Here is a 12500-nt window from a genome sequence, read left to right as displayed (position 1 = left end):
ATGTACATTCGGATATAGATCTCTCTGCTCAATATTACCCTTCCATTTCTTGACCAGTTGTCTGGGACAGAGATGTTGTTTTCGATGTGCCAATTCATAGGCAAGTTCTTTGCACTTGAGGCTACTAAAGCTTATGAAACTGATCTACAATATTATTGATATGCTTAGCAAGCTCAGACTCCAAGTCATCAGATAAGACCTTGTGTGCCTCTGCTACTCTATCATAGCCTCTCTCCTGCACAGGTACAGGTTCCTTTCGTTGTTGTAGATGTACCTCTTCAGTGTCATTCAGTCTCTTCGTTCATCCCAAATGGACTTCTTCCCTTCTTTCACTAACTGGGCTGCTCTCTCAAGAACTCCAAGGGGGGGGGGGGGGGGGGGGGGCTAGACCTCTGCTTGTTTGATGTTGATCTTGAGTTCAATACGCAGAAATGTCCCCATAGAAATGTCATCAGCATTTGTATGGGGATACGCTGGCCATTGGCTCAACTTACCCTGGGGCAAACGGTTTGAATCTATTAGCCCACACAGCTACGAGGATGAACTTTCATGGTAGGTTTAGGACCTCCTGTTGAAGCTGATAGAGACCCCAACTGATGTACAGAACAATGTTAAAACAGCATCATGAAACCTTTAACCCAATACATTTGACTTGGTAAAAATATAAATAAATGTACCTAACTTGCTAACCACTTCTTCCATGCTTCACAGACTCCATGAAACCATGACCTATTCCAAACGATTTGGTCACATGATTCATTGTGTGTGTGTGGTTTCCTAGAAACAAGGGGTGGCTCAACTTGACCCACTGGCTCAACACAACCCACTCTCTCCTACTACAGTGTACAAGCATACAGGCATACCTACGAACGCACGCACACACACACAGAGTGAAACTCACTCTGTTGGCTCTTGTCCTTGTGCCACAGCTGCTGCAGCTCTTGCTGTTTCTCCTGCTCCTGCTCACGTCTCCGTTGTTCCATGTTGAACTGAAAGCCGACGAGACAGTCATTAAAGTACGTGTGGAAACAGGAACAAGTGCCGCTCTGATCTGGGAATGTGTGACATATGGTGACGGAAAGACTTGGGCTAATGAGTGTAAATGGGGCATGAAAGTCATTAATACCAGCTAAAATGTATAAGAAACATTACACATGAAACATTACAGACATGTAATGCAATTTATGGGTTCCTTTCACATCAGTGTGTGTGTCGGTGTTTGGCAACAGTGTGTGCTGAGAGCAGCCTAACGATGCAGTACGTACCCGTATGTGCTGATGCAGCTGGTGCTGGGAGAAGGTAGTGCAGGGCTGGTGGGAGAAGGGGCTGTGGAGCAGAGGAGGGTGCAGGGCCGTGTCCGAACCCGGCCGCATCACACGCTCCGTCACACGCAGGTCCATTGGGACTGACCCCAGGGGCGCCGACACCGAGGGCTCTAGGGGAGGGAGGGGAGAGAGTTGAGTTTCTCAGAAAATCAATTTCTTACTTCCAACCTCTTGACTTCAGGTCAAGTGTTTAATTACTGTACGGCAGTAACACTTGACTCCCAGAAACTGGAGGGGATAGGAGAGAGAGGTACTTTGACTAAAGAGAAGAGAGAGAGAAAGAGAGACGTGACAGAGAGGGAGATAAATAGACCAGAGGCACAGCCCACTCAGTGTATAGATGTGGGCTAGATGAATGTGAGCGGCGATCCCACACTGGACACGACACATACAAAAATAATGTCCGCTGTACATATATAACACTGTCTCACAGCCTTTCCCTCTCCCCTCCACTGTCTCACAGCCTTTCCCTCTCCCCTCCACTGTCTCTCAGGCTTTCCCTCTCCCCTCCACTGTCTCTCAGCCTTTCCCTCTCCCCTCCACTGTCTCTCAGGCTTTCCCTCTCCCCTCCACTGTCTCTCAGGCTTTCCCTCTCCCCTCCATTGTCTCTCAGCCTTTCCCTCTCCCCTCCACTGTCTCACAGCCTTTCCCTCTCCCCTCCATTGTCTCACAGCCTTTCCCTCTCCCCTCCACTGTCTCTCAGGCTTTCCCTCTCCCCTCCACTGTCTCACAGCCTTTCCCTCTCCCCTCCATTGTCTCTCAGCCTTTCCCTCTCCCCTCCATTGTCTCTCAGCCTTTCCCTCTCCCCTCCACTGTCTCTCAGCCTTTCCCTCTCCCCTCCACTGTCTCTCCTCATTCTAGATTCTTCACTGACATAAATGTCTGATTTGCATGATAATCCAGGACATTTGCATTGCATGGGTGAGCCAGGGGGAAAGATTGCCTTGCCGCGCTCTACAACAGGATCCAGAACGGGGTTGGGAAAGAGCTATGGGTTTTACCGCACCAGGCTGACACACATGCATTCACCCTCTCACACACGGATACGGACACAGAGACTCAAAACAATTATTGACATAATTGCCAAATCTTTGGTTGAGTTTATAACTACACACACAAAGTCTCAATTGTCTGAGGCTTTGTAAAGTGAAATGATGTACTGTACATTTCATGAAGTTTGACTTGGCCTGCTTCCAAATTCCAAGCAGCGAGAATGTTTCTGCCTTGTGTCAGGACCTGCAGGCAGTAGAACTGTTTCTCACAGCTGGGTTGAGGAGGGTGTGGAGTGACTGAGGGTGAGATAGATATATTCTATAGCCTACAACACTGCTGTGGTGTGTAGTGTGCAGTGCCTGTGCATGTGTGTGAGGAGAAAAGCCTCCTTCGTACACACTGATATAGCCAGCTGTGTACTCTCACATCCCGAATGGGAACAACAGATGATGTGATTCATGCCTTAGTTTGGACGCCCATGGAAATCCAAGGGCTGTTTGCAGGCCCTCACAGTGCACAGCCAGCTGGGGACAGTGTCAACATATACTGTATCATTACACAAACACTTCATTGTTCACCCGACGAGCATTATTACTGTTTAACTAAATCAATCACTCCCTACTGCTAATGAGAGAGAACCAACAAAAGTGTGTTTATCTAGGAATGAAAGATGAGCTTTTCACAATCCTATTGTAGGAATGAAAACGGGCTGATGAGATCGCTGTGTGTGTGTGTGTGTGCTGCAGTGTGTTTTTCTGTGTAAAAATTAATGCAGGCATTGCAAACGCGATGGGGGGGAAGCCTTCTGATGGACATTTTTGTCTTTTAAAGTCCAGTTGGTGTTTGTGTATAAATGCGGCCGTAACAACCGGGCCACAACATCTACTGGCACAGCCCTCTGCTTAAGGCCTCCATATTAGGAGGCTGGAGAGGAGGAAGGCAAAAAGCTTGACAGAGGCCGCATGAATGTCATCAATGTTTGGAATTATTAAATACCTTCCTGACGAGGAGTCAACAGGCTCTCTGTGTGCATCCCAATTGACACCCTACTCCCTATATAGTGCACTACTTTTGTGCATAATATTGGGACTAGTGATCTATTTAGGAGACGCTGACCAGAGTCTGACAAATGAGGAGGAACAAGTGGATTATTCCAGGAACGTAACATCAGCGACTCATAAAAGGAAACCAAGGGGACCAGTCATCAGCAGAAAACACCAGCACCTTTTCTGTTTGCATCTCTCTCCTTCCGCCAGCTATATTTAGAGACAACATTCACCTGTACAAGACTTGTTTTTCACCAGACTCTCCATCACCTTTCGTTTCCACAGTAATGGAACCCACTGGGAAAGGGGATGAGTATGTGAGTGAGAGAGAGTGTTTGCCTGTGTGTGTGTTTGCCTGTGTGTGTGTGTGTGTATATTATATATATATATATGTTTGCCTGTGTGTGTGTGTGTGTGTGTGTGTGTATATTATATATATATATATGTTTGCCTGTGTGTGTGTGTGTGTGTGTATATTATATATATATATATGTTTGCCTGTGTGTGTGTGTGTGTGTGTGTATATTATATATATATATATGTTTGCCTGTGTGTGTGTGTGTGTGTGTGTATATTATATATATATATATGTTTGCCTGTGTGTGTGTGTGTGTGTGTATATTATATATATATATATGTTTGCCTGTGTGTGTGTGTGTGTGTGTGTATATATATATATATATATGTTTGCCTGTGTGTGTGTGTTTGCCTGTGTGTGTGTGTGTGTGTGTATATATGTGTGTGTGTATATATTATATATATATATATATGTTTGCCTGTGTGTGTGTGTTTGCCTGTGTGTGTGTGTGTGTGTGTGTGTATATATGTGTGTGTGTATATATGTGTGTGTGTATATGTGTATATGTGCATGTATATATATATATATATATGTTTGCCTGTGTGTGTGTGTGTTTGCCTGTGTGTGTGTGTGTGTGTGTGTGTGTGTGTGTGTGTGTGTGTGTGTGTATATATGTGTGTGTGTATATGTGTATATGTGCATGTATATATATATATATATATATATGTTTGCCTGTCTGTGCTGTGAGAAAGATACCCCGTTTGTCTGAAATATGAAACTGTCTGATGGACAAACTCATAAAAATGTCAAGCAAATGTGAGCAGGACTGCACATAGAAATGCACAGTCTGTTTTTTTTGTCTGTCTGAGGAAGACTCAGTGGAGTGTAGCATCTTAACCATTACAGTACAACAGACAGAGGCAGTGTTCTTGAATGGCACCCTAATCCCACGTTTGACTAGAGCCCTAAGGGCTTGGCTCAAAAATAGTGCACTATATCACATTACAGCTTAAGTCATGGTCTCTGTGATCTGATAGGCTGTGAAGTCATAGTCTCTGTGATCTGATGGGCTGTGAAGTCATGGTCTCTGTGATCTGATGGGCTGTGAGGTCATGGTCTCTGTGATCTGATGGGCTGTGAAGTCATGGTCTCTGTGATCTTATGGGCTGTGATGTGTTGAAGTCATGGTCTCTGTGCTCTGATAGGTTGTGATGTGATGATGAAGTCATGGTCTCTGTGCTCTGATTGGCTGTGATGTGATGATGAGATGTGGTTATTGAAGACTGGTTCCATGCTGGCCTGAGGGTTAATGAGTCCAACTGAACAATGAACAGACAGAAGACAATGAGCCTCTCCTCCTCCTCTCGCCTTCCCCAGAAGATTGTTCTCCGCTCTGGACTGGTTATACCAGTATGGCCAGTGTGTACGGGAACCTCTCTCCCTCTGGTCCCTCCTCCAGATTAGGCAGAACACAGAATGACTGATTGAGTAAGTATGAAACCACGCCTTTCTGTAACTAGACACCCTTTACCTCGTATAACCTCTACCACTCCACTCATCAGTTGACATGATCATTCTGCATGGAGAAGTTATGTGTACAGTACCATAACTTTAGTATGAAGTTGGAGTACACACATTCTCCCCCCCCCCCCCCCAAACAAAAACATGTCAACTGCTGACATTTGTATCCTCTGAATAGGGTTAGAAAAAGGGAAAAAGCGTAGGGAACAGACAGTGGTGACACTATCAACACTATAGTCTGTGTTGATGGAGGCTGAGCTGGAGCTCAGTGACGTCCTCTGTGGTCAGGTCTGCTAGGAGAGAAAGGAAACTGGAACAATGGAAGCCAAAGTGTCAGAGTAAATCTCAGGCCCGGGCTCCACAGAGAGAGCGGGGCAGACCGGCTGGGCCTCTAAATTAGGCGTCTCAAAATAAAAAGGCCAACAAAACAGGAAGTATTGACCAAGTGACATCTGCTCCAATTGGGTCAGACGCCTCCCCCTGCCTCCCTCCCTCCCCTACCTCCTTTTGTTTATGCTGACTGGACTGGAGCCTCTAATTGGCATGTCCACATCTATTTTGGGGTGGGAGGAATGTTTTTTTCAGGCTCTGCTGCTAATTTCTATGGTGACTTTTGTTTTTCCTCCTCATCAGAGGTCCTGTCCATCGGCCCAGAGGATATGTAGCACAAACAACATCCTCCGGGGAAAATGTATTGAATATGTATGCACATAATGTGTCTAAAGTTTTTTTTAAAGGAACCTTTCTGAAAATATAAATGTATTTGTTAATGCAAAGGTGTGTATGTGTGTCTGAGTGTGCAACCAGTCCTTTAGTGCCTGTAGATAAGCCTTGTCACTCTGCATACACTAAAAGATTGATGACAGTCCACAGAATGGTGCCAGTGGCGACACCCGGGAATACAACAATTGTCTGCAACTAGGGTTGCAAAGGGTCGAATATTTTCCGGTAAATATGGGGAATTTTGCTTAAATTAATTTTTAAAGGTTAGCTTATATCAATTCACCTTTTTTTGTGGGATACACATATGGCAATTCTAGGTCTTGTAGCATATTTTGGATAAATTATCCCCAATTCAATGGAATTGCAACCCTCTGCATGCACAGTGCATTCATCCATCACATGTACAGCTGATTCTCAAGATCTTGCACACTATTGAGCCCACACTACTACACTGTCTGAGCCAAGGACTACATGCTTTCTGATTAGTTTTGATTACAAAACTGGGTGGGGTGAATATATTTTATACGACATACATGATTTTTTGTTAACAAGTAAATAGTAGCCAACAGCAAAGTGTGTTTAAATCATTTCTAACTTGTTAACAATTTCTGCTAGTTAGTTTTTGCTACCATGTGGGTTTTAGCTTGCTTGAGCCTGCTAACTGAGGAGTGTTAATACACCTGTTTCCATACATGTTTCATTGTAAAACATGTATCTTACAAAGGAGTTGTTTAATCTAACTGCTTAACTATTCATCTGTATTTATTTTTCATTTTTTTCAAATGTTTACAGGAAAACGCCACGGGAACTATCTGATGTGAGGAGACATTTCACTGCAGCTAATGTAGAAGGAAAAGCTGTGTACATTTGTGAATAATGTGCCAAATCATATGTGAAGAATGCAACAAAGATGCAGAATCATCTAGCCAAATGCATAAAGTTCCCTCAGTGCTCACAACAAGCAACCTGACAAAAGTCCCTCTACTTCTATTCGAGGTGAAAATGAGGAATCAGACACCTTATAGAGAATGACAGCTCATGATCCTCTTGGAATCAGATCTTTTTTTGACTCAATGGAGGAACGTAGTCAGAGAAATGCTGATGAATGTCTTGCTCGAGCTGTGTACGCAACTGGTTCACCTCTGATGCTCACAGGCAATGTGTATTGGAAGAGATTTCTGAATGTTCTGCGCCCAGCATACACCCCTCCAACCAGACATGCTTTATCTACTAATTTTCTGGATGCAGAGTTCAACAGAGTTCAAGTGAAGGTCTAGCAAATCATAGAGAATGCAGACTGTATTGCAATCATCTCTGATGGATGGTCGAATGTTCGTGGGCAAGGAAAAATTAACTCCATCATCTCCACCTCAACCAGTATTCTACAAGAGCACAGACACAAGGGACAACAGACACAGCCGGTCTCTACATTTTGCAGATGAGCTGAAGGCAGTCATCAATGACCTTGAAAGTGAAGTGAAGCAAAGTGAGAAGAATAAGAGCACCACATTGAAGCTTCCCAGCAACACCTGTTGGGGTGGTGTTGTCATCATGTTTGACAGTCTCCTTGAGGGGAAGGAGTCTCTCCAAGAAATGGCCATATCCCAGTCTGTCGATATGGACAGCCCCATCAAGAGGATCCTCCTGGATGATGTATTTTGGAAGAGAGTGGTAAGCAGCCTGAAACCTATAGCAGTAGCCATTGCACGGATTGAGGGAGAGAATGTCATCCTGTCTGATGTTCAGACTCTGCTTGCAGATGTAAGAGAAGAAATCCGTACTGCCCTGCCCACTTCACTGTTGTTCCAAGCTGAGGAAACTGCAGTTCTGAAATACATCAAAAACCGTGAAGACTTCTGCCTGAATTCCATACAAGCCGCAGCGTACATGTTGGACCCCAAGTATGCTGGCAAGAGCATTCTGTCTGGTGCAGAGATCAACCAGGCCTATGGTGTCGTCACTACTGTGTCTCGCCACCTTGGCCCGGATGAGGGCAAGGTTCTTGGCAGTCTGGCGAAGTACACTTCCAAGCAAGGGCTTTGGGATGGAGATGCAATATGGCAGTAGTGCCAACATACTGTATCTCATCAGCCACCTGGTGGAAGGGACTTTGTGGATCTGATGCTCTTTCCCCTGTTGCCTCCATCATCCTCCAAATCCCACCAACATCAGCTGCCTCAGAGCACAACTGGTCCTTGTTTGGGAACAGACACACCAAAGCACGTAACAGGCTGACCAATACAAGGGTTGAAAAATTGGTGGCCATCTGGGCAAATGTGAGGCTTTTTGAGCCTGACAACGAGCCATCCTCAACAAGGTTGGAAAGTGACAGTGAAGATGAAGCCTCAGAGTCTGATGTTCAAGAGGTGGACATTGAGGAGGTCCAGGGAAAGACATGGAAGCCTGAGAGGAAGACAACCAAAGCTTTAGTTTCTAGACTTTCATTTTACAGATGTATGTTGAAAACGTTTTTGGGAGATGCGATGGATCATTGGGGATCATTCAATATTTCCTTTCTTTTGTTGTTCAGTGAAATCATCCCATGTGAAGAGTCAACTCATTTAATTCAAGTTAAATTTGTAACTAAATAGTTATTTTTATTTCCATTGGAAGGATTTAATAATTTGCAATTATGTCTACTTATGATAAGGTAAAAATGTTTATATTTCAGTCTCCATATGATATGGTAAATATATCCAATGCAAAAAATATCTACATGTAAATGGTATTAATATTAATTTGCATATATTTCCGTTAATTCCCATATATTCCTTTAATTCCCACGGAAAGTTTCCACCTCTGAATATTCCCCAATATGTGCAACCCTATCTACAACACACTATCTATCACCACTGTATCCTCTGGTCTACATTCAGTCTGCATCAATTCTCCAACTGTCTCTTTTCCAAAAATATATTTAAATATTATATTCCATGAAGGCACTACAAAAGCCCTACACTTGGCCAAGCTTAAAACACAAGTCAAGTTACTGAATGGAAAGGTTCACCTACATTATGAGCAATTTCCTAGTCATGCAGGTTCAGTTCCTTTACACTCTGTGACCATGTCTGAATACTTGCATTATAAATAGAAGGCATTTTGAGTATGCGAAAATAAAGTTTTATCGTTCATGAAAATGTCAAAACTTGAGTATGCTTTACATGCCTACTCATTTCGGCTTTTCATCTAGTAGAATTCACTGCACCTTACTGAGGAAGATCATTGTTTCCGGGCTCATGTGTTTGACAACAGCTGATAATCACATATGGTGACTGGCTGTAGAAAATGTAACCAATGGGGGGAATAAACGCAATTACGCATTAGATGATTCATTTGGTTCTACTAAACAGTACGTTTTAAATAGTATGTAGTATGATTACTACAAAGTATGTATGCAGTTTCAGTAAGTAGTAGACAAGACAGAGTTCGGACTCAACCGGTCTCTGCAAGACTGCCAGGAGCTTAAAGTATTCCCTTTGAACTTCCTGAGACATAATTAAACAGAGAAGAAATGAGAGGAGAGGAAAGGGGAAAGAGGTCAGAGCAGGGGGATTGTTATGACAACCTGACACCCCTGAGAAAGTCCCCCCCCCCCCTCCCTGAGCCTCCACTGAGGCATCTCAAACTTGCTCCCTCCTAAAAGGGGACATGCCACAGTGTTATTCTGATCCCAACCTCAATATGTGTGTGTGTTCCACTCCTGGGGAGGAGTCTTTCACCATCTCTCAGTACAAGTGCAACTCAACACCTCCTTCCATCTTCCCTCTTCCTGCAGGCCCTCCTGTCGCTGTGTGTGTGTTTAGTGCACGAGGTCAACCCCGCTGCGCAGCATGGCTTGCCATTCCTGTCTGCAGTGAAGGATTGCCTGCAGTTAGCTGTGCTCTATGTACTTCTAGGAGCTGCCCGTTCCCAACATGTGGATACATAACGAAGTTGTTCCTGCCATATACAAAGGTCACCTCTATTCAATTTATAGGATACCACATCACTTGTTGGTACATCAGGTAACGTAGCTCTGGAGTAAACTTGAGGACCTAATGCATACTAAATATGCATACAAAATAGCGGCATTCTTTATAATTGTAATTGAATGCGGTTGTTGATAATAGAAGCCCGTCTATCAGGCCTCATTAGTCAGGCCTATCCACCTCATTTGCCCGCCACCAGAAATCCCTGCATTAGCATGTTTCTAAATCCCTGCATTTCTAAATCCCTGCATTAGCATGTTTCTAAATCCCTGCATTAGCATGTTTCTAAATCCCTGCATTAGCATGTTTCTAAATCCCTGCATTAGCATGTTTCTAATGATACACCATGACAAAATACACCATATTACTGTCCTGCTAATGTGCCTGGACCTTGTAGGCTAAACATCCGAGAAAACCCCCAAAACTGATTCAAATGGTTGCCCAATCAGGCAGGCTAGATGCAGTTATTTTGAAATGAATATGCATTCTATATGCCAGGCTTTTGAACGGTTATTCAAATGTCATAGGCTATTCACTGCAGTTTACAGTCTAGACTAGTGTTTTGTACTCACTTGAAAACAACAATAACATTCTTCATTACATTGTGTTGTTATTGTAGTCTAGGTAGGATACATTTCGTGTCCCTAAAAAACTGAAACAATAGGGTAGCTTTTCGAGCTGCGTAACCCGCGGGGACTGGGACTAGGAGGGAGCGCAGCCTCAGGAGCGCACATAGTGTAGGCTAACTATGATCCGACAGCCTAAACCTTCTTTTCTCTCGCGGTGTAAATGGACTGGATATTTTCACTGCAATATTAAGCCTAACATTGGGCTTTTGAATTATGGGCTAACATGCATACACTTCTAACTTAGGCTATAGGCTATATCTCGAGCCTGTGTCTCTTAATTGTTCTGTTGTGCATTTACGCACATGTCCTCTCCGCTGCCACAGCTATTCATTTTAAATCTTGTAGAGGGGCATGAAAAGCCAGACAACAAAAGCTTGTTTGACATTTATTTTTCTTTAGCCTACTAATAGCCTATTGGACGAGAGATGGACGCTTGCTTACTGAATGTAAAATAGGCTACAGCATTAACAGGCAGGGGGAGTTGGAGAGGAGAGGCCCATATGTTCCTATATTAGGCCTATCTTAACACGGGGCTACATCCTGACAAAATAGACATACACCATATGAGTGGCCTGCTAATGCACCTTTCTGGACCCTCTGAACTGTTGAGAATAGACCCAAACTGAACCAAATGGTTGCATGACCAGGTCTAGTCTGTTGGCCTATGCAGTTATTTCAATGAGCCTACATCACTGCAGTTGACAGTCTATGGAGAATAACTGTGTATTCACTTCATAACACTAATACACTCCTCATTGAACTGTGTTGTTGTAGCACATGAATAATCGTTTTGTCTACAAACCTTGGCCTAGGTTTATCCTGTTGCCCAGTCACTTTACCCCCCACCTAATACCTATATGTACTGTACATATCTACCTCAAAATCCTAATACCCCTGCACATGGACTCGGTACTACTACCCGATGTATATAGTGAAGCTATCATTGCTCGTGTTACTATTTTTTAAAATATGATTTTTTAAAATGTATTGTTGAGAAGGGCTCGTAAGAAAGCATTTCACTGTTGGTCTACACCTATTTTACGAAACATGTGACAATTCAAATGTGATTTGAGATCTGCCATTTCATAATCTGGTTTTTAATTTTTCTTGCACTTTGACAGGCAATTATTTTGCCTATAGCCCTAATATTTAGCTACTGAATGGCCTAATATCTAGCTAATATTTAGCTTCTTACTTCGGCTACACATCGCTAGCCTCTCTTTTCCAGCTGTTCCCGTGAGCAAGCCACTCCGCAATAGGCCATTCCTCTTCTCATAAAATCCCAGGAAAAGATATAGACTACAAAAGCTATAGGACATTTATTTTGATCATGTTTTATTCTAGACCTAATAGCCTATTCGGGGAAATGAGAAGGCTTGCTCTTGCTAATTGCTGAATGTAAAACAGGCCTACATCATAGGAAATGCATTTCAGGGAAAGTTAAGGAGAGAAAGTGCATTGGTGTGATCACCAATGCACGAGGCAATGGCATTATGTAGGCCTAAAAGATGCGCAGAGTAAACAGTGTTGTTGTCGAATTGCTACATTTAAAAACAAGTTACTATATTATTTTCATTATGCCTACATGTACATTGAAGTATTATTTGCAGTTGTCACCATGACAATGAACACACCTTGAAAGCACTGAACGTCTGAACCACTATCTGTGTGTTAGACCTCATGAATGGTTTTGTGTTATCTAATAGCAGCATGCACGATGTCTTGATTAGTTTGATTAACAGGTGTAGGACTGTATAACGATAAACTATTAACTTTTCTCTAGTGTGGATGTTCACCAACGTTTTATAGCCGTTTTATAGCCTATTGTTTATCATCATCGTTATAGTTATTGACTTGGTTAAAGACCCGGGCCTTAACACAGACACAAACCCAACTAACTTGAATTAAATAAATATAAAATGAGACTTATACACCTACAGTATACATGTTTACTTGACTGTTATACTCTATAAATGTACTCTTTCAAATCATTTACA

At 43.1% G+C, this 12500-nt stretch overlaps 1 protein-coding gene across 1 annotated transcript in view; it reads right to left on the bottom strand.

The window, feature by feature from the left end:
• Positions 1-12500, bottom strand: part of LOC109869288 (histone deacetylase 7) — an 88091-nt gene that overhangs the window by 26303 nt on the left and 49288 nt on the right. The window contains 2 exon segments of the mRNA XM_031803512.1: positions 902-989; positions 1266-1435. Coding sequence (XP_031659372.1) covers positions 902-989; positions 1266-1435 — 258 coding nt within the window.

Source organism: Oncorhynchus kisutch, linkage group LG24, assembly GCF_002021735.2.
Source record: "Oncorhynchus kisutch isolate 150728-3 linkage group LG24, Okis_V2, whole genome shotgun sequence".
Taxonomy (NCBI): Eukaryota; Metazoa; Chordata; class Actinopteri; order Salmoniformes; family Salmonidae; genus Oncorhynchus; species Oncorhynchus kisutch.
Note: the sequence above shows the minus strand (reverse complement) of the source record. Positions and strands in the feature narration are given on the sequence as shown.